This window comes from Gastrolobium bilobum, unplaced genomic scaffold (genome assembly GCF_033153095.1).
Source record: "Gastrolobium bilobum isolate Gb01-03AN ecotype WA unplaced genomic scaffold, APGP_CSIRO_Gbil_v1 utg7194, whole genome shotgun sequence".
NCBI lineage: Eukaryota > Viridiplantae > Streptophyta > Magnoliopsida > Fabales > Fabaceae > Gastrolobium > Gastrolobium bilobum.
This window is the reverse complement of record NW_026897379.1, coordinates 152356-174752: the sequence shown is the minus strand read 5'-3', so window position 1 is coordinate 174752 and position 22397 is coordinate 152356. Positions and strand designations below refer to the sequence as shown.

The 22397-nt window shown below is 35.8% G+C and overlaps 1 protein-coding gene across 1 annotated transcript; it reads left to right on the top strand.

Moving 5' to 3' along the window:
- The first annotated feature begins 3973 nt into the window (after positions 1-3973).
- LOC133306444 (uncharacterized) lies at positions 3974-16533 on the top strand. Its single transcript, XM_061506765.1, has 11 exons — positions 3974-4489; positions 5224-5507; positions 5611-5805; positions 6562-6908; positions 7683-7974; positions 8874-9032; positions 11088-11453; positions 13067-13132; positions 13392-13440; positions 13599-13722; positions 16150-16533. The coding sequence occupies exons 1-11, from the start codon at positions 4150-4152 to the stop codon at positions 16223-16225; spliced, it is 2298 nt and encodes a 765-aa protein (XP_061362749.1). The 5' UTR covers positions 3974-4149; the 3' UTR covers positions 16226-16533.
- The last annotated feature ends 5864 nt before the right edge of the window (positions 16534-22397 follow it).

Here is a 22397-nt window from a genome sequence, read left to right as displayed (position 1 = left end):
CTGTACTATATTTCCCTCACCGTCACCCGTTACAAGTCACTCGGTTTATAAGAAAAATATAAATAGGATTAGAAAACCCTAATAGCATCTATTCATTAGTCCAAACCCAAACTGCTCAGAAAATTACAATGAAAACAGAGGCTCACAATAGTACCTAGTCTCTACGGAATCCCAGTTGCCTTTCTGCTGACCCCGATAATTAGGATCTTTATCAGCATGCGAAGTATGAGCCATACCCAACAGATACAATCCACTCCATCATTTAAAAATCTACATGTTGCATCCATAAAAAAAATAAAAAATAATTACTATGTAGCACTAGTGCAGTGTTAATATGAATCCCAACACACGTTAAAATATATTATTATTTAAAAAATAAAATTTTTATATATCCTCCTATTCATTATAAAATTTTATAAAAATATATAGTATTCGTACGATTTACCATAAATTGGAGGCTATAATAATATAATTTATTGTACTGTATCTTTGCGGTAACCTGTTTTTCCTGGTTTCTTTTGGAGTTCGAAAATGGTGACTAGATTTTGCTCTTCCTCGCGTGGCTGTGGGTACTCATAAAATGATTGATACCAGTATTGCTGGTGCAAGGATCATCAAAATGATACCCACAAAAATGCGCACTCTAGCTACCAATTCAGGGGATACAATATGGTTTCATTTTAAATTTTCCACCACCAGAATTTTTTGGTATATAGTTAAGCTGTCAATACTACACTGTTGTGTTATTTTACAGAATCAGATTAGGTTCGATTCTTGAGTTTCTCTTTTTAGTCGGTGATATAAAACTTTGGTGGCCTTGCATGAGACTTGCCTCCCTCTCATCTAAACTAACTTTTTCATAAAAAAATAAAAATAAAATAAAAAAGTGAAAAACCAGATTGATAATTTGCGGTATGCTTGCTGCAGACCTGCCAAGCATAAGGTCTTTCTTGTCTCCAAAAAGTTTGAGCTGAAGATTTTAGCACTATTCAACACTAACATGATTAACACCAGTATTAGAGAAAACAATATTATTTCTGTCACTCCATATCAACCAACAGGATATTCCAAAGAAAGTGGGCCAACTTTTACATAAAAACAAAAAAATTACCAGATTGTCACGCGAATAGTAAAATTTTCCAAAATACCACGCGTGATAATTCGCTACACTGCGTAACGAAATATGTCAACTCAGAATACCGAGTCAACAAGAATGCCACCTGTCAAATCTGGAGTAATTCGCTACACTATGTAGCGAATTATGTTGACCAGGAGTCAGTCATGTCAGTCAATTGCTGGACACGTGTCACAACAATAATTCGCTACATTGAGTAGCGAATTTGGTGTCAGATGGCCAGTTCTGTCCAGTTATTGTCAGGACACGTGTCAATACCCCAAAAATTTGCTGTACTGCCTAGCGAATTACGTACTTATTTTGCCATGATTCATAGCGAATTAGGGACCGATCTGACAAATAATAGACAGGTGTCAGCCCCCTAGTAATTCGCTAGGGGGCATAGCGAATTGTGTTCAATAAAATGGTGCAACCTCTAGCGAAGTTTGTTACTATAAATGACCACACTTTCATTTTAGGAGCGGGCTCTGAGTGCGAAAATTTTCCTTTTATATATAACATTACTACTTTTGTGTTGTTTTTGTGAATGTTAGTTTATTTTCTACTTTTGTAAGATGAGTGAGGGTAAGAATGATATAATCGCCACAGTTTATTATAATGGGAGAAAATATTTTGGACCAAACGGGCAGGTTTTTGAAGGTGATGCAAAAATGTTTCGCATGAGCCCAACATGCAATCTTCATGAGCTTCAGAAGATGATATACAAGAAGTTGAGATTACAACGTGGTCAAACTCTTGCTTGATTGACCGCTAGATGTGCCTCTGGTAACTCCATGCAATGGATTGGCGTGGAAATTGTTGAAGACGAAGATGTAACGCTAGTAGTAGATGCAAGCACTTCAGAACACGACGAGTCAAGATTTATTAAATTTTATGCAGAAGTCAACTATGGTGGACAATCAAGCAGTCAACTTTTTTCACCATCCACTGACATCATCGACATAAACATGGTGCCAGTGGTTAATCCGGAAGATGAGGACGCGTCCCCCGCACTTGCACCACAAACTCAACAATTGTTTGATGAAAGCTTGCCAGTTCACGACATGTACTATCCATCGTGGCGTACGGATAATAGTTTTTTAAATTAATATTAAATAATAACATTTATTTTATTAAGTAAATAATAACATTAAAAAATTATACCTAACACATTTATATGACCTAAGCATTTATGTATCAAATATTAACATTAAATAATATTACAAAATTATGAAAGCATAAATTTAAAATTAAATTTATAGACCTAAATAATACAAATTTTATGAGTAAAAAAATTAACCCTTAATAATATTAAAGATATTATTGACCATAAATAAAAAACAAATTGTAACATATCATCTAACATTAGAGCATGAATTAAAATTAATGCATCCCCTAACCTAATGTTTCAAATATCAACATTAAATAATCTAACACATTAAATAGTGCATAAAATAATAATATAAATAAATTATTAAAGAAACATTTCCCTAGATAAAAAAAAATTAAGATTATAGGGAAATATTTAAGAGCATAAATAAAAAACTAAACTAACATAACATCTAATAAAAGAGCATGAATTATAAATAATACTTTAACTAACCTAATGTTTCAATTATCTACATTAACTAACCTAATGTTTCAAAAATCTACACTAATTAATATTAAACATTAAATAATGCATTAAATAATAAATTAAATTAAATATTGAAACCACAAAAACTAAAGAAAAAAAAACTAACCTTTAGAAAGAGAGAGAAGACACTTAGAGAGAGAAGGAGTGAGGTAGAGAGTGGGAGAAGAGGTGGAGAGGGGGGACGCAGGACTTTTATAGAATTTTTTGCACCAAGTTCGCTGATTTTTAAAAATATGATTAAAACATATGATAATATTTAAAAATTAAAAATTTAAAAAAATTCTATTTTTTTGGGAATCCTACAAAACACCTCCTATCAAACGTCCCATTAGTTATCATGGAACAGTTTTTATTTACATCTTTGTTTTGTTTGCTCATGGTGTATCCTTTCTAAACTTTATGGTATTGAATTTATAGTCTGACGCTTTTATTTCACCATAGTCGTTCCAACTTCTTTAGGGGGCGTTTGGTACGCGGCATTTGGCCAGATTTCCGGGAAACTGAATTTTTCTAAATTTTAAATTTTCGAATATTATCGTAAACTGAATGTAAAAATCATATTTTTGAAAATTGAGATTCCCGGACAAATAAAAATCTCTCCTGTACCAAACGCCTCCTAAGACAGACTAGCTTGACTCTGCATTGGTTGTTTTTTTTTTTTATTGCACCTCCTGCCACTAATTTATATTTTAAGATTATTTTGTTTTTAGTCTATTTGATTTTAACAAGTTAAAGGTTTAACTTGAATAGAGTATTAAAATATAAAAAAATAAATCATATTATTATTATTATTTCGGTATTTATTTTTTTATTCAACTGAAATAATAATAATATAAATAAGAGTTTGCTTTTTTTACATACTAATGCAGATAAGCTATCTGCAATAAGCTAATACGACGTTGTTTTAGACAAAAATCATGATGTTTTGATAATTTTAATTTATTTCAGGTTATAATAATTTTTATATTTATAATTTTTTAAGATTTCAATATCAAAATAATATTATTTTAAAAATAAATACAAATAACTTATTTACGTTTAACTGCACAGACATTTTCTCCCCTAAATAAAGATTAGTGTTTATCCTTTATATCACAGCACGTCCTTCAGAACCTCTCCTTTATCTCTTGTTAATGGGACAAAACCATATTGCACTCACAATCCAGGACGCGCGTGTTTGAACTCCATGGGCACTTGTACTCGGCCACTGAGTTAAGAACACTGAATAGTGAATAATACCACAAATGAGAAGTGGAACTAGTACCAAACGGTAGCCATAGCGCCATCTCTGTTTCTCTACCAGTTTCAAAATAATAGAAAATTTGTATTAAAAAAAAAAGAAAAAAAAAAAGGCGAGTAGACTGTTGAAAAATTGAACCCAATAAAGAGCGATAAAATAATGGTACTTCAAAGTCTCCGCCTAGACGTTAGTCGCTTTCTCTGCATTCCGTTAGCTGTAACCGTCATTCTTTCTTCCTCTATTCCTTTCGCCGCCGCAGCACTCTCTCATCACCACCACAACCACCGCCGTCGCTTCGCCTCCGAATCGCCAATGAGCTCACCGCTGCAGTCTCAGTCTCCGCCTCCTCCGGTGGCGAAGAAGGTGGAGCATGTGATGGAGCTGTTCGGCGATGTGAGGATCGACAACTACTATTGGCTCCGAGATGATTCCCGCACCGATCCTGAGATGCTCTCCTACCTCCGCCAGGAGAATGCCTACACCGATTCCATCCTGTCCGGTGCGAATCCGATCTTATCCTCTTTCTTCGTCTTTCGCTTTCGGTGCCTTTTTTTTTTCTTCTTCTTATTTTTGAATTTTATTTTTCAAAATACAATCCGCTCAAGCATTGGAGTATGGGACACTGTAAGCAAGGTTGTGGAAATGTGGATTTACTTGAAAAAAAAATTTGTTAGTTTTATATTCTATTTAGATTAGTATAAAGCGATAGTTTCAGCAAACAGACCCATGTATCTTATAAGTTAATTACAGTAATTAATATATTTTTTTTTTCAACGTGATACTCTTGACATTGGTTCCCAAGTGTGATCTGTGGTAATTGAACTAAGAAAATTCCAACCTAGTAATTATCTATCAATTATAAGTAATGTGATTTGCTCGAAATCGAAGTTTGTTGTAAATAACTAAATATTTTCTTAATTCATTGTGTACAAAACGCCTCCTAGACACTTGGCTATAGATACTACGTTGGGCTTCTGTAGTTTTTTAGTCAAGCTGGAGGTAGATGGTTGGTCTGTAATGTAACTGGACAAGGTAGTCTTCTGTTCACTTCCCATGCAATATTTGGAAAGCGTTCATTGTTAAACAGAACAGCATAAAGGGGTAAAGGCTCTATGACTGCAAGGTGCAGACTTGAGAATCCTATTGCTATAACTATATACACACCCGAATACACTTTTCAAGGAAATTTCTTTAAAACACCTGAGAAAATTCTACACGTTTTTAATTTTCTAGGAACCAAGAAATATGAAGATAAGCTTTTTGCTGAGATAAGAGGAAGGATTAAGGAGGATGATGTCTCTGCACCTTTACGCAAAGGACCTTATTACTATTACCAGAGAAATTTGGAAGGGAAGGAGTATGTTCAACATTGTAGGCGCCTTATATCTGATAGCCAAGAGGTGCCGTCTGTGTATGACACCATGCCCACAGGACCTGAAGCTCCTCAGGAGCATGTTATTTTGGATGAGAATATCAAGGCACAACATCACCAATACTACAGTATTGGTGCTTTTAAGGTTTAGATCATATCATTATTATGACAATTTTGTTGTTTTCTTCTGTTATGTTTCCTAACTTCCATCCTGCTTTTATTTTATTTCAAACTTTATTTCTTATCAGGTTAGCCCAAATAACAAGTTGGTAGCATATGCAGAAGACACCAAAGGAGATGAAATATATACTGTTTATGTCGTTGATGCTGAGACTCAAGCTCCTATAGGACAGCCTCTTGTTGGTGTAACATCATACCTTGAGTGGGCCGGTGATGATGCTCTAGTTTATATCACAATGGATGAGATTCTCAGGCCTGACAAGGTGGGGGCATTTCTTCTTTGGATTCAGCATTAATCTGTTCCATTATGATTGATGCTTCTTTCTTCAACAACAAACAACCACCAAAGCATTTTCCCACTAGGTGGGGTCAGCTACATGAATCAAATGATGCCATTGTGTTCTGTCCAAAACCAATTCTTCAGCGAGGCCATTTACTTCTTGATCCTTTTTAATGATTTCTCTTGGAATCTTTCTTAGTATACTTTTACCTTTACCTCTAATCATTGGGTTATCCTCCACCTGATCAAATCTTCTAACTCGATCCTCTATTGCTCTTCTTCTCACATCTCCAATTTATCTTAGGCTACCAACTTCTCACATGTCCAAAGCCATTGGATGTGCATTTTAAATTTAAATCTGGTTAGGAGTGAAATTGGCCAAATTGATTAAGTTAATTGAGGTAGATAAAGATGCTGAAAACTGGAAGATGAGATCTGTGGTTACTGTGTGATTCAATGTGGCAGCGAAACTGAATGTTTACTGCTTAATTCATAGCTAGACACAAGTACTGATTGATGAAGTCTTGCTTCAACATGATATGTGAATATATTTACAATGTTGAATTTGACATTGTTTTCCATAACCAATTTCCTATTTTTCCGGCCATGTTTCTAAAGTCTAAATCATTATTACTTGCTCCATGTCTGTATAAGTTTTGGATTGTCTATTGATTTTGTGGCATATGGCATGCCATATCTTAATTGTCTACTTGTTATCCTAACATCTTAAGTGATACAGGCATGGTTTCATGTGTTGGGAACAGAACAATCAAAGGATACTTGTCTCTACATAGAAAAGGATGATACATTTTCTCTTGACCTTCAAGCTTCTGAGAGTAAGAAATATTTATTTGTTGCATCGGAAAGTAAAAATACAAGGTTCAACTTTTATCTGGATGTTTCCAAACCTGAGGAGGGTCTTAAAGTTCTGACACCACGTGTAGATGGCATTGACACAACTGTCAGCCATCGTGGAGATCATTTCTTTATTAAGAGGAGAAGTGATCAATTTTTCAATTCAGAGGTTGTAGCTTGTGCTGTCAATAACACCTCATCAACTACGGTTCTTATTCCCCACAGGGAAAGGTAGTGCAATATCTGTATCATTGCGTAGTTGTTTCCTTTATTTTGGACCATAATCTTGATTACATTATGATAATTTCCTGACATGGCTTGCGAGTGTGGGTCACTGAGTAGTGTCTTAAAGGATGTAGAATATCAGTTAAATGATTTCTGAAAATGTGGTCATTTATGATTATTTGCAACTTTTATGTTGGGTTACTTGAACATTATGAATAGTATTATGCTAGATGCATGTTCCATTTGTAAAAGCCATGCATTAATTGAACCTGCATTCTAATGGAAGGCATATTTTCTAAGATGCTTTGTAATCATTTGCTGCCCATGCAACTCTCTCCATCCACTTTGTTCTCTTCATTATTATTTGAGATATTAAAACCTATCTTGGGCCTCCACCTTTCAACTTAAACTTTGGTGAATTGTTCTTTGACATGATATTGGGCCGTATATGACCAAGTAGTCATGTGCTTGATCCTTGTCATCCCCATTCTTCCTAAATTAAATTTCAGCACAAGTTAAAATAGGCCTATCAAGCTCTTAGGAGAGTTGGTTCTTGACAATTATCTTTGAAATTAGAAATTCTGTATAGTAAAACAGTATGTCGCATTCTGCACCATTACAGTTTGCTGTGACATTATTTCTATATGATGATGCTTGTCATCTTTCAACATCCTTAATTTTTCCTGAAAATTGTTAACATGAATAAAATGTAAAACAATAGAAATTCTTGGAGTATGTGCTTTTTTTTTTTAACCAAAACTTATCTTGAATTTTCTTTAGTGTAAAAATTCAGGAGATACAACTTTTTAATGATCAACTTGTTGCATATGAGAGAGAAAATGGTCTACCAAAAATAATGGTTTATCACCTTCCACCTATTGGTGAACCACTAAGGAGCCTTCAAAGCGGCCAGGCAGTTAGTTTTATTGATCCAGTGTACTCAGTAGAATCTTCGGAATCAGAGTTTTCCTCGAGTATTGTACGGTTTTCATATAGCTCATTGAAGACTCCTTTCTCTATATATGATTATGACATGAAGGCAGGTGTTTCAGTTTTGAAGAAGATTGACTCGGTAAGTTATATACGCAGTTAAACTCCGAAGCTGTTCAATTTTTCATCATGTCTTACTTCAGCCTTAAATCATTTGTTGCACAAATATCTTGGTTTTATGCAAGGCTTACAATTCCTTTTTGTTGAAGTGCTTCTTTCTGGTATCACATAAATTTGGCCTTTCGCTATGTTATGCATGGCAAATGCTTCTAATCTATTTCATACTAGCATCCATAATTCCATGAGTGATTTCCTTATTTCATATTTATATCATGGGTTTGGTGTTTGTCATTTTAAATGACATAAGTTATGTCATTTTAGGAGAGAGATAGACACAAAAAAATGGAAATCATGGGAGAGACAAAGTAGGTGATTTTTTTTAATTTAAATTTTAAATAAAAAAAATATTTTGTTTCTATCTCTCTTAAAATGACGTAACTTTATGTCATTTAAAATGACAAACACTTTTTCCTTATATCATTATTCTCTGCTGATTTTTTCTCAGAGAATTTACTGATGTGTTGATGGACTCTAAAAGACTGCACATGGAATGCTAAAATTTGAATTTCTGAAATAAAATCTGAATTATAAAAAATGGAATGAACTTTATGAGAAAGCTATGATGAGGGGTGACTTACCAATATTTTTTGAAGAGTACTGTGATGTAATATTCATGGTCTTAGGAATATGCGAACTAGTTCCAACTTAACAAATAGAATGGGTTATATGAATAGAATGAATTATATGGTAAGTAGAGTGAACATGTGTGTAAAGCTATGTTTGAAAAGGTATTGGGTACTTACAAGAATAGTCAAGGTAATAATGCCTCCATTATTATTATAGGTTTTCCTCATTTCCTTGTGTCTTGTTTATGTTTGATTATTCTCTGTGCCTGTATTGGTTATCTCCTATTTTATGCAGGTTCTGGGAGGTTTTGATTCAACACGTTATGTCACTGAAAGGCAGTGGGCACCTGCTTTGGATGGAACTTTGATTCCCATATCAATTGTTTACCGAAAAGATCTTGTGAAACTTGATGGATCAGATCCATTACTACTTTATGGCTATGGGTCTTATGAGGTAAGAGAAACATACAACTTTATATGAATTAATTTGCTTATAACAATGCCAATTTTGAATTATATGCTTTGATTTTGTATCTGCTAATGCATGAAAGTTGCTGCCCTCTGTGTGGTTATTTTCAATTTGATGATTTAGAACAGTCTTGAATGCTTGCTACTTGAAATCAAAAGGAAAGTATTGCACTTCTAAATATATTTGAACTGTTTTTTCGCTTTTTTGCCGGCAAAAAAATTTAATTATTGCATTTTAATTAAATAATTACGCATTTATTGCAGTTTTGAAAATAATTAGGGATCTACACAATGTGACGCTTTTTTGGGCGTCACATGTGACGCCTCATTTAGGCGTCTCTCACCAAAGGGAAGACGCCCCAATGGGGCGTCTCTCATGAGGTGTTGACACGTGTCATATTTTTTTCCAAAAAAAAATTAATTTAATCATAAAACTTCTGAAGGCCATAACTTTTGACTCGGGATCGAAATCAGGTAATTCTTTTTTGATTCCACATAACTTTTCGAGATCTACGCAATGACATCTCATTTGACATATTTTATTTCTCACAAACACAATTTTAATTTGCAAGAATGGTATTATAAGAGCGGTTAAACCAAGAAGCCTCTGAGTTCTGGGTTTGTGATTTAATATAAAAAAATAAATAAAATTTTTATTTGTGATTTAATTTTTTTTATTATAACAAAAATTTGGTTTGTGATTTAAATTAAAATAAAAATAAAAATTATTATTAATAAGGAAAACAAAATAAATATTTGATTTGTGATTTAAACTAAAAAATCAATTTGAAAAATCTGTAGAAATAAAGAAAATAATTAAATAAATATTCTAAATCTCTAAGGAAGAAGGATATTATTTTTGAAATTAATGATTAATGCTATAAGCTTCTGGGTTATTATTCGTGGTCTGAAATTAATGATGGCTTATGAATGTTTTTCAAAAATAAAATTACCTAAATTAGGCGTGATTGCCTCTTGATTGAAACCCAATTTAGACGTGATTGGTGACGTGTCAGGTGTTGACACGTGTCACATTTTTAAACTCAGAAGCCTCTGAGTTCTGCGTTTGTGATTTAATATAAAAAAGAAATTAAGATTTGATGTGTGATTTAATTTAAAAAATAAATTTTTTTATTTTTATTATAAAAAAAATATAAAAAAAATTTGGTTTGTGATTTAAATTAAAAGTGACAATTATTATTAATAAGGAAAACAAAATAAAGATTTGATCTGTGATTTAAACTCAAAAATCAATTTAAAAAATTTGTATTAATAAAGGAAATAATTAAATAAATATTCTAAATCTCTAAGGAAGAAGGATTACCTGATTTAAATTTAAATTATGTTTGTGAGAATTAAAATATATCAAATGAGATGTCATTGTGTAGATCTCGAAAAGTTATGTGGAATCAAAAAAAGAATTACCTGAATTGGATACCCGAGTCAAAAGTTATGGTCTTCAGAAGTTTTATGATTAAATTATTATTATTTTTAAATAAAAAAATGACACGTGTCAACACCTCATGAGAGACGCCCCATTGGGGCGTCTTCCCTTAGGTGAGAGACGCCTAAATGAGGCGTCACATGTGACGTCCAAAAAAGGCGTCACATTGTGCAATAGATCCGTAATTATTTAATTAAAATGCAATAATTAAATTTTTTTGCCACTAAACATTCATATTTATTTTCTTATCAGAACTTAGATATAGTTTTCTCTTTGTCTTGTCCCATTTTATTGAGTGCAAGATGCTTTTCTGTATGAACATCCTTATTTATGTTTGGATTTTATTGACTGTTTCACTAATAGGTTTCTGATTCCTTTGTGCATTAATTCGCTTAGCAAAGGTGATGGTTATTTATTTATTTATTTTTATGTTCCCTCTGTTATATGGGTACTATTTGTTAGTTAGTACGTTCCTTTGGTTACAAAGGTTCCAGTTTTGGAGTCTAAGTAGCATATTTCCTTTCATGAATCTGGTTTTTTTACCTTAAACTCGTGTCCTTCTAGATCTATAGTTTAGTGAACTCACATTTTCAACAGATTTGCATAGATCCCAGTTTCAAGTCATCAAGGCTTTCATTGTTAGATCGGGGTTTTATATATGCAATAGCTCATATACGTGGAGGTGGTGAAATGGGGAGACAGTGGTATGAGAATGGGAAGCTTTTGAAGAAAAAGAACACTTTCACTGACTTTATTGCATGTGCTGAATATTTGATTGAAAAAAAATTCTGTTCTAAGGAAAGACTGTGCATCAATGGACGAAGTGCTGGGGGTTTGCTAATTGGTGCAGTTCTTAATATGAGACCAGATTTATTTAAGGCTGCTGTTGCCGGAGTACCTTTTGTGGATGTTGTGACAACAATGCTTGATCCAACTATTCCTCTCACAACTTCAGAATGGGAGGTAATTTTCTTTCTTAGTCTGTCATTCCATATCAACATTTGAAAATGATTAATACAGGTTAATTGGATTCTAGAAACTAGATCTTCCCTTTTCTGATTTTCGATAACTATGTCGTCTCAACTCAAAGGTATAATCTTATTTAGAATGAGCCTATGATTGCCTTAAGGCAGCATACAAAAATGTCACTTTCAGTAAAAATAACGCAGTCAGATGCTTTGGCTTATATTTACCCGATGAATACTCCCCTAAAAGCATGTATTCTCTTATCGTGAGAGTTATTAATTTGTAATGAAACACTTGGAAGACATTTAAGAGAAGGAAAATATCCTTTACAAAAAAATACAAAACTGAAGTCCTTCTATTCTCTGAGTTTTCTTTGTTTTAAATAGTTTACTGTAGTTTGCTGCCAATGATAATGCAGGCGCTCAAGAGAGTCGGTTGAATTAATGTATTCTTGCTTGTCATCTTGTTGATGATAATGTGTTGTTGGCTGAACTTGTTGCCTTACTAAAATGGGTGTATCATTTGCTGTATTTTGATAAATTACTTCTACATATTTGTTTCTCTTTGATATGCTCTTGTTCACCCTGTCTTTTTTCCATGTTTTTTATGTTGCTCTAACTAGATCCTTTCTCCCTTTTTGTTTTATCTCCGAAACACCTTGTTCCTAATATGATTTATACATGGTCATTGCATGATGTCCCTGTCTTAAATTATTGTTAAAGAACCTGGGATGCACCACCCCAAAAACTAGCTCAAAGGGTGGGAGTGCCCAAGGTCTTATAAACTCCTACATTAGTTGCTCTTCAACCAATGTGGGACTATATATCTCAACACGCCCCTTCACGCAAGAGCCCTCTTGGCTTGAAGCGTGGATTATGCAACAGGCCCAATCTTTGGTTTACCTTTTTTGTGCTTCCACTTTAAAGTGGAGGGCGGTGAGGATCGAACCTCAAGCTCTGATACCATGTTAAATAACCTTGGGATACACCACCCCAAAAGCTAGCTCAAAGGGTAAGAGTGTCCAAGGCCTTATAAACTCCCACATTAGTTGCTCTTCAACGAATGTGGGACTATATATCTCAACACGCCCCCTCACGCAAGAGCCCTCTTGGCTTGAAGCGTGGATTATGCAACAGGCCCCAATCTTTGGTTTACCTTTTGTGCTTCCACTTTGAAGTGGGGGGCGGTGAGGATCGAACCTCAAGCTCTGATACCACGTTAAAGAACCTTGGGATGCACCACCCCAAAAGCTAGTTCAAAAGGTGGGAGTGCCGAAGGTCTTATAAACTCCTACATTAGTTGCTCTTCAACCAATGTGGGACTATATATCTCAACAATTATTTTTTCAAGGCTCCAGTTAAATTGTTTAATGTTTTTTTTTCTTTTTGTCATAAAATGTATCAGATAAGGCATATGAAGCTTTTTTGGTTGTCATATCATTCATTCGGCTTTTATACTAATTTTAGTTAGATACATTATATTGCCACCAGTATTCTTCAGAGATTATAATAGTTATGTGGGCCTTTGTTTCGTTTATGCTATCAAAATTCTTGAATTTAATTATTTAAGCAATTTCACAGAAATGGGATGATTTCTTTATGTTACTGCAGGAATGGGGTGATCCTAGGAAGGAGGAATTCTACTTCTACATGAAATCATATTCCCCCGTGGATAACGTGAGAACCTTATGGCTGTGCTTGACTTCACTGGTCACCATTTTTTTTTTCTGTTCTAGCATTATTTTTATTTTCTCCTGTATGAAATGTTTTTGGGAATCACTAATAGATCTTTGTTTATGATTTTTTATTTTTTATTTTATCCTACTCTCCTCCTTCACTGGCCAATGCCATCATTATTTTTTTTTTCTGTTGGAGCATAATTTTGTATTTTCTCCTGTATGAAATGATTTTTTTATCCTACTCTCCTTTCATGCAGGTGAAGGCACAGAATTATCCGGACATTCTTGTTACAGCTGGATTAAATGGTAAGCATATCTGATTCTTGTCACGAAACTATTCTTGTTTTAATATGGAATGCGAAAACATTCTTATTGTTTAGTGATTACAGATAATTTTGAGGAAAATTATTCTTTAATATTACTTGTGACGTGCATCTTATTATTTGTGCTTGTACATGTTGTAGACCCACGGGTTATGTATTCTGAACCTGCAAAGTTTGTGGCAAAACTGAGGGATATGAAGACCGATGATAACATACTGCTGTTTAAATGCGAGCTTGGAGCTGGGCATTTTTCAAAGTCAGGGAGGTAAACTATAACTTACTGCTGTCTGTTTTTAAATTTGTTTAAAATTTGTTGTGTTTTACAATTACTTCTCGGCTTCCTTTTTCTGGTTGGGGTTTGGGAGGACGGGAGAGTGTTTATGATGAAACCAGAACATTATATTAAAGTAAAATAATGGAGATAAGCTGCTTACAAACACTAATTGCAGAAAAATAATGCAAAAGACCCTAGCTCACCTTAGAACCCACACACCTATGTTCCAAGAGATTCGCAATTCCCTCAAATATTCACTTAATTCATGCCTACCTTCATTGTACACACTCCCCCACCCCCCATCCTATTCTCTAATAATATTCTAGAAGAATTCCCTAACTAACTCACTCATCATTTTTTAGGCCCATCGATACTCCCCCTTCAAAACTCAGTTGTCCTCAAGGTGAAGAAAGATGATAGGTGATGTGATAGAACATCCACTGCTTAAAGCATTTTGACCATAAGTCTTGAGTGATTGTCAATCCTGGCCATGGCAGTACCACAGCCCTTGATTGTCGACCATATGTTCATCTCCAACTTCCACAAAGTATGTTTTTGTCTTGACCACCGAAAGCTTCAATTCTTGAGCCACTTGTACTGCCAGGAAATTATGGGAAGCTTATGTGCCTATTAACACAACAACCCTCCTCCCTTCGATTTTTCCCCGAACCATTAATGGTCCATTAGAAGTCAGCCCCACCATCCTATACATGGTTAGCCTGAGGTACGTCTCTTCTCTTTCTTCCTTCCCCACCATGTCGTCCCCTTCAAGATTCATGTCATCAGCCCCTATTCCACCCGTATTTGCGGTTCCAGTCATGCCCATTACGCTTTGCATACTCAATTTTAGCGAAAGACCTTCTTCCTCCTCCTTGTACGTAGCTGCCTCTTCCTCTTCCTCAGTCGCTCCAACTTCATCTTGTTTCTCCGCCATCTCCGACGTAAGTCGCCGGTATATTGCTCTCCGTCGCTAGCGTCGATTTGCCATTTTCTCTACCATCAGTCGTCGAAACCTCACGCACTTGTCATTGTCATTGTCATTGTCGTTCTCCGCCGCTGACCCTGCTTGTGTAGCCCCTTGCCCCTCACCCATGGCACCTGAACCCTGCCCTAGAGTAAGATGGGTGTCATTGGGCCATGTTTGAGGCCCAACACTCCTATTTCCTCCTGTAGTTAAATTGGACCCCTGTTAGGGGGCACTGGGCCCATTTCGTTGGCTCGACCCACTGCTTCCTTTAGTAACCAGCGTGGCTTGCCCCATTTGAGCCCGTTTGTTTGGCTTTTTAAAAAACACAACTTTTATGTCTTGTTTATTTTAGAAGTGTTTTTTACCAAAGTTAAAGCTATTTAGATTTTTACAAATTCGGTTGTGGCTCAATTTGCTAATGCAGTCCGGTTGTAGGGTTCAGCCCCATACCCAGACCCAAATTCACTTTTCCCAATTGAAGACCCGAATCTTTCCCTAACCTTTCCTTTCTCTTTAATTTCTTCTTCATCTTCTTTTTTTCTTCTTCTTCGTCTCCACTTTCTTCTTTTTCCTCTTCTACTTCCTTGATGCTTTTATTTTCTTTTTTCTACTGCATCTTCTTCCTCTGCTCCTTCATCTTTTTTTTTTCTTCTGCCTCTATTTTGATCTCTTCTTTTTCTTCTTTGATTTTTTTTCCTGACTGAATATTGTGCTCAAATTGTGCTTCTTGATGTCTGCATCCTCTCTATTGCTTCATCGAAAGCCTTCACCACTTTTAATACTAATTCCTTCCATAGTTTTCATTTCTTCACAAATATGGACCAGAAGCTCCTTCGGATAGAAAATGCTATACCAAATTGATAAAACCAGAAAATTATATTAAAGTAAAATATTGGAGACAAGCTGCTTAGAAACACTAATTGCAGAAAGATAATCCAAAAGACCCTAGGTGACCCTTAGAACTAACACACCTAGGTTCCAAGAGATCCCCAATTCCCCTAAATATTCACTTAATTCATGCGTACCTCATTCTACACACTTTCCCCCCTTTTATCCTATTCTCTAAGAATTTTCAAGAAGAATTTCCTAACTAACTAACTCACTCATCACTTTTCAGGCCCATCAGTTTAGTTTAACAAAAGTGCTAGGCCCTATGCTGATTTTTTAAACTCTTTTAAGTACATCCTCTGAAGTGTAGAACGTGATTTAGTGAGTAAAGTAATTCAATCAATTAAATTTGAGTGACTTGGATTTCTATATCAATCGATGAATTTAGGGGGGTGTATTAGATAGAAGCTAGAATATTTTTGTCAATGGTAAGAAAGCACCTGTTATGTGTTGTATTAACCAGCTCCAAAGTAGTTTCCTAGGAGTTTAAATGTAATTAGTGAACTCTAATTTTGGTTTTTGGTTTTTGGTTTTTGTTTTCTATATGTTGTGTGTGGATGTAGATTTGAGAAGCTCCAAGAAGATGCCTTCACTTACATATTTATCCTGAAGGCTCTAAACATGACCAGTCAGCTTTAGTCTTTAGATGAATGAGGCACGGATGCACTTAAGAAATGGGGCAATTGGTACATCCATGGCTTGAGTGAGATCAGATGCATATACCCTTGTTCTGGGCTTATCATGTTCGACGTTTGGGTGGCGTTAGGGATTACATTACCAACAATTCCAGGATTTTTATGGATAAAATCCGAAATTATCTTGTTTACAATTAGCTCTGATAAACGAAAACATGTCATTGGCGCAATTATATTTGCAATCAATCTTATGATTGGAGGGTGTGGCAATTAAGGATGATACATTTGTGCGTGTTTGGATTTGATATAATTGCATTTTTTTTTTTTCTTTCAAAACTCTCACAAAGGCTTGAATTAGTATTATAGATTCAGATTAATGATAAATCCTACATGTCACAATATATCTATCATTTGAATACTAGTAACGTAATTCGTATGTTACGACGCAATTTGGAGGTTTTCAAACAATCGAGGATTTCCCAGATTAGCAGCACAGTTGAAGAGTAAAGACTGCAATTGTTATGTCTATGTGTGACACAAGTGTCAAGTATAAGATTAGTAGATCAATATTGGATCAAGTACTTTTTTTAAGATGTCTATTAACAAGATATACTTGAGTAGCATATCAAAAGGGTGATGTGTGTGAATAGTGATAGCACAACGCATAATAGTAAGAGAGAGATTAGTCCATACTTGTAAATTTTATTTCTTATTTATAGAATTTATCTGTGGACAATAGAGTTTTGGGCCTTTGTGGACAATAGAGTTTTGGGACTTTGATGATCTGTCCATGGGCTTAATATTTGATTGTAAATAGGATTCTTTCTTAATTTGTGTAATTGTTCTTTATTGGGCCTTCAAATATATGGGTTTTATATAGGTCTATAATAGCAATAATTTTTATTTTTTTTCCTCAAGATTATGATGTTTTCCATTCCAAAAGCTCTAGAAACTGCAAGTAAATTTAAATGGTTCTTCATTTCTGCTGTCATTGCTGATGGAAAAATTTGCAGCAACTATATTTATATTAAGATACGGAGCCGGATCCTGAAATTAAAAAAAAAAAATTCCAAAATACGGAACCGGATCTTGGTGAAAGTAAGTGTTGCTGCAAATTTTCTGATCAACAGGAGAGCTATTAAGGCCAAATTTAAATGGGCCAAACTGCAGCATTTACTTGTTAATTCTCTTATATCTAATAAATCACATAATTAAATAATTAGATTTATAAATGATTATTTTCTTGAACAGCCGTACTCAAAAGATAGTGCAGTGGTTCTCTTCATATAAGCAACTATAACATTCAATTTAGGGCTTTAAAGATTTGTTTGGTGTCGGCCTGCAAAAACATTGTTTTGGGAATAAAGTGTGCATATCTAGCACTTCTCTTCCCCCTAGCGTGAAGAAGACAGCAATTTCTTGTTTTACATGATTGAAAAATGAGAAATATTAGTCTTATGTTATAGGAGATTGTATCTCATAACATAAATACAAAATATGTGAAGTCTACTCTTCTAAAAAAAATAAATGGGCATGTGTCTTTGGCAGGAGATATTAATCTCCTACAACATGATACTAATATTCCCTTTAAAAAATACACAAACATTTTACATTAATAGAATTCAATGAACACGAAGAACAGTAAGCGAGTGTGAGAGAGAGTATAGAACCCATAGCACAGATCTGAAAGTGTGTAATATTAAAGAATGATTAGTTAGTTACAAGTATGTGAGAGGAGCTATTTATAGAGCTCAAGTCTGAGTCACCTAACAGATTAACAACAGAATGGTCTAACAGATTAACAACAGAATGGTAACTAACTAACTGTGAGAATATGAGATATAATCCTATACAGTGAAGCTATATCGAAAGCTATACTCTAATACACCCCCTCAAACTCAGGATCTTTGAGGAAGGAGAGCTGAATCAAATATGCAAAGTTTGCTGCGTAACTCGTCAAACTTGGTACTTGGAAGAGCTTTAGTTAAGGTGTCAGCTACTTGGTCAGATGCAGGAACATGAGCAACTACCAACTGTTTAGCCAGAACCCTCTCTCTTACAAAGAAAATATCCAGCTCAATGTGCTTCGTGCGAGCATGGAGAATCGGATTATGGGAGAGAGCCACAGTGCTTAAATTATCACAATGAACAACCGGTGTAGAGATGGGCACCCGAAGCTCACACAAAAGAGATTGAAGCCATAAAATTTCTGCACAAGTCAAGGCCAAGCTCCTATATTCAGCCTCAGTACTAGATCTAGCAACCAATGTTTGTTTCTTAGACCACCAAGAAATAAGATTTGGACCCAAAAACATACAAGCACCCGATGTTGAACGCCCATCGTCAGGATCACTTGCCCAATCAGCATCGCAATAGGCTATGAGGGAGAAGGAAGTAGAAGAAGGGGCAGACTGCAGCTTCAAACCAAAGGAAATGGTGCCTTGCAGATATATGCGTTTCACAATTTTCCAATGATCAAGCAAAGGCTGAGCCATAAACTGACACACCTTGTTAACAGCAAAACTAATCTCAGGCCTAGTGATAGTGGCATACTGAAGAGCTCCAACAATGGACCGGTAGTGATGAGGATCCTCATAGAAGTTAGAGCCATGCCTGGAGAGTTTACAACCAGTGGGCATAGGAGTGGCAATGCTTTTGGCAGCATCCATATGAGCTCTTGTAAGTAGATCACGTATGTATTTAGATTGATTGAGGAAAATAACACCAAGAGCTGGGCTGTGAACTTGAACCCCAAGAAAATAATCCAAATTGCCCAAGTCTTTGAGAGCAAATGTAGAGTTGAGCTGAGAAACAATGTGCTGAATGTAACTTGAATCATTTCCAGTCACGATAATGTCATCAACATACACAAGTATGTAAATGCTTCTGTTGGCTGAGTGATGAATGAACAAAGAGGGATCACACCGACTGGAGATAAAACCAAGAACAGAGAGAGAATGTCTAAGCTTATCGAACCAGGCTCGTGGAGCTTGTTTAAGCCCATAGATAGCTTTATTGAGTTTGCAAACAAGCTTCCTATCAGATGACTCAAAGCCAAGAGGCTGAACCATGTAGATGTCTTCATCCAAATCCCCATTTAGGAAAGCATTATTGACATCCAACTGCCGAAGAGGCCAGCCATAAGAGAGAGCCAAGGTAAGCATGACTCTAATAGTAACAGGCCGAACCACAGGAGAAAAGGTCTCAGTATAGTCAAAACCAGCCAATTGATGGAAACCCTTAACCACCAACCTTGCTTTGTATTTATTAATACTACCATCGGCATTTTCCTTGAGTTTGAAGACCCATTTACATCCAATTACAGTCCTGTTAGATGGTAAAGACACAAGATTCCAAGTATTGTTAGCAATAAGGGCAGTAAATTCAATTTGCATGGCTGCTGTCCAATTGGGACTGGCAAGGGCCTGTTTGACTGTACAAGGTTCAATGTGAGCTAGGAGAGCAATGGACCTAGCAAGGGTTTTGGATCGAGTAGTGATGGAGTGAGGAGAAATAGAGCCAAGAGAGGAAGATGGAACATAGTCAGACGTAGAGGAAGCAGATGTGGGTGGAGAAGGAGAAGAAAAGGATGGTGAAGGCAAAATAGGAGACACAGCTGGAGAATCAGAAGAAACAGGACTATAACTGGTGTTGAGATCAGGGATGAAGTGCAAAGTGGGGCTGGTACTCAAATCAGAAGAATTTTTTGATGCACAAGGCACTTGATCAGGTGGGACTAGTGGCTGCTGGGAAGTGTATGATGTACAAGTCACGGGATCAGGTTGAACCAGTGGCTGCTGTGGAGTGTTTGAAGCACAAGGCACTGGATCAGTGTGGACCAGTAGCTGCTGTGAGTGTTGCAGTGGCAAAGCAGGCGTGAAAACAGAAGGGGATTTAAAAGAGACAATAGGAATAGAGGGTTGTGCAGTAGGTTGGGAAGAAACAGTATGCCAATAGGAATAAGGGAACTTATACTCATTAAACAACACATCCTTTGAAATAAAATTTCTACCTTCTGGGTTATGACATATATAACCTTTATGACTAGAGGAATAACCCAAAAAGATACACTCTTGAGAACGAAACTCCAGTTTGTGTTTGTTATAAGGACGAAGAAATGGAAAACATGCACATCCAAATGTTTTGAGGAATCGATAATCAGGAGTGGACTTGAATAATAATGTATAAGGAAATATGTGATTTAAGGCAGCAGTGGGAAGTCTATTAATGAGATAGACAGCAGAAGTGAAGGCAAAATCCCAATATTTCAGTGGAAGGGAAGCATGAGACAGCATGGTAAGACCAGTCTCAACAATATGTCTATGCTTTCTTTCAACAACACCACTTTGATGATGTGTATGAGGACAAGCTATACGATGTAAAATACCATGAATTTTGAGATAATCTGAAAACACTCGAAACTCACCCCCCCCCCCCCCCCCAATCTGTTTGTATGGCTTTTATGGGTAGGTTAAACTGAGTTTTAATCATAGAGTGAAACTGTTTGAAAACACTGAGTGCATCAGATTTCAGTTTTAAAGGATACATCCAAGTATACCTAGTGTTTGCATCAACAAAGGAAATATAATATGAGTAACCAGAAGTAGATTTCATAGGAGCAGGACCCCAAAGATCACTATAAACCAATTCAAAGGGAGTTCCATAAACAGTAGAAGAGGGAGAAGAGGGTAGACGATGAGCTTTGCCAATGCAACACGAACTGCAGAAATCTGATACAGTTTTATTGATATATGGAATTTTACAAGTAGAAAGAACACTCTTTACAGCTTCATTGTGTGGGTGTCCTAGACGACAATGCCACAAATGATATACAGAATGAGGTTCACAACTAACTGTAGTTTCAGATACATTTTTACAAGAGGTAACAGAAGAATGAGATGGAGTACATTTCTCAAAAACTGAGTTATTACATTGAGACTGAAGAGAGTTTCTAAACACAGGCTCTAATGAACAAGGTTTATCTTGAGCAATATTGATTCCTGAAAAACAGTATAATCCATCACGACCAACAGTTCCTTGAAGAAGAGTCTCATTGGACCCCTGCGATTTGACATAACACACAGTAGGGTGAAATTCAAAAAACACATGATTGTCTTGTGCAAATTTGCTCACACTAATCAGATTTTTAACAATTGAAGGAACATGAAGGAGGTTTTTGAGCTGAAGTTGTGTGTGACAGTCAATAGGTGAGGTAAAAGTAGAGGAACCAATAGCATTTACAGTCAAACCTTGCCCATTGCCAATTTGAACTTGGTCAGATCCAGTGAGTTGCTGGCTCTGGATCAAATTGAAAGGATTAGCTGTAATGTGATGTGAAGCTCCAGAATCTGGGTACCATTCCAGTAGATTAGCTGATTCTGGAGTAGGAAGAAGACCAGGCTGAACAACTAACATTGCTTGAGGCTGTGCTTGAGTGTTGATAGGTCGAACATAATGAAACGATCGTGGTGCTTGAGTGTTGGTAGATCTTGCATACTGGAATGACCTTGGTTGTTGTTGTTGCTGTGATTGAGCAATAGCTCCAAAATACTGAGGTGTATATGAATTTGATGGAGGAGGAATGCTAGGAACGAAGTCAGCATCGAACCTATACCAGCATGAGTGAACATCATGACCAAACCTGTAACATAGCTGGCAGTGGACATTAGATCGAGATCCACGTCCTCTACCACGATTATTTCTGCCATAGCTCCTTCCTCGACCACGATTCGAAATATTGGATTGATCAGGAACTCCATAATCAGTAGAAGAGTCTCCTTGATTCACGTTCTGTTTTTGGTTTGTTGGAACAGAAGCAAATAGAGCTTCTTTCTCTGGCATCTGTGGCTGAACATGCATGTGAGCAAGATTTACAGTGGCAGTATCAGTTAATAGGACTTCATTCTGCTTCAGCAAGAGTTGTTCATGAGCTAACAGATCTATGGCCAAATCATCAAGTGAAGGCACCTTTTCTCTTCCAAAAATGCTGAGAACAAATGAATTATAATCAGCTGGCAAACCTTCAAGTACATATTCAATGTGATCCTCTTCAGATACAGGACTCTTTATCGCTTTGAGAGAGTGACAAAGAGACTTGATGCGTGAAAGGTATTCTGACATAGTTTTCGTTCCTTTCTTTATGGATCGTAACTCAGATCTTAACTGTCTAGCTTTGG

Coding starts and splice junctions, on each gene's coding strand:
- LOC133306444 (XM_061506765.1), top strand. CDS start 4,150: ATGGTACTTCAAAGTCTCCGCCTAGACGTTAGTCGCTTTCTCTGCATT. Junction 5,508..5,610: donor ACAGTATTGGTGCTTTTAAG/GTTTAGATCATA, acceptor ATTTCTTATCAG/GTTAGCCCAAATAACAAGTT. Junction 5,806..6,561: donor AGATTCTCAGGCCTGACAAG/GTGGGGGCATTT, acceptor TAAGTGATACAG/GCATGGTTTCATGTGTTGGG.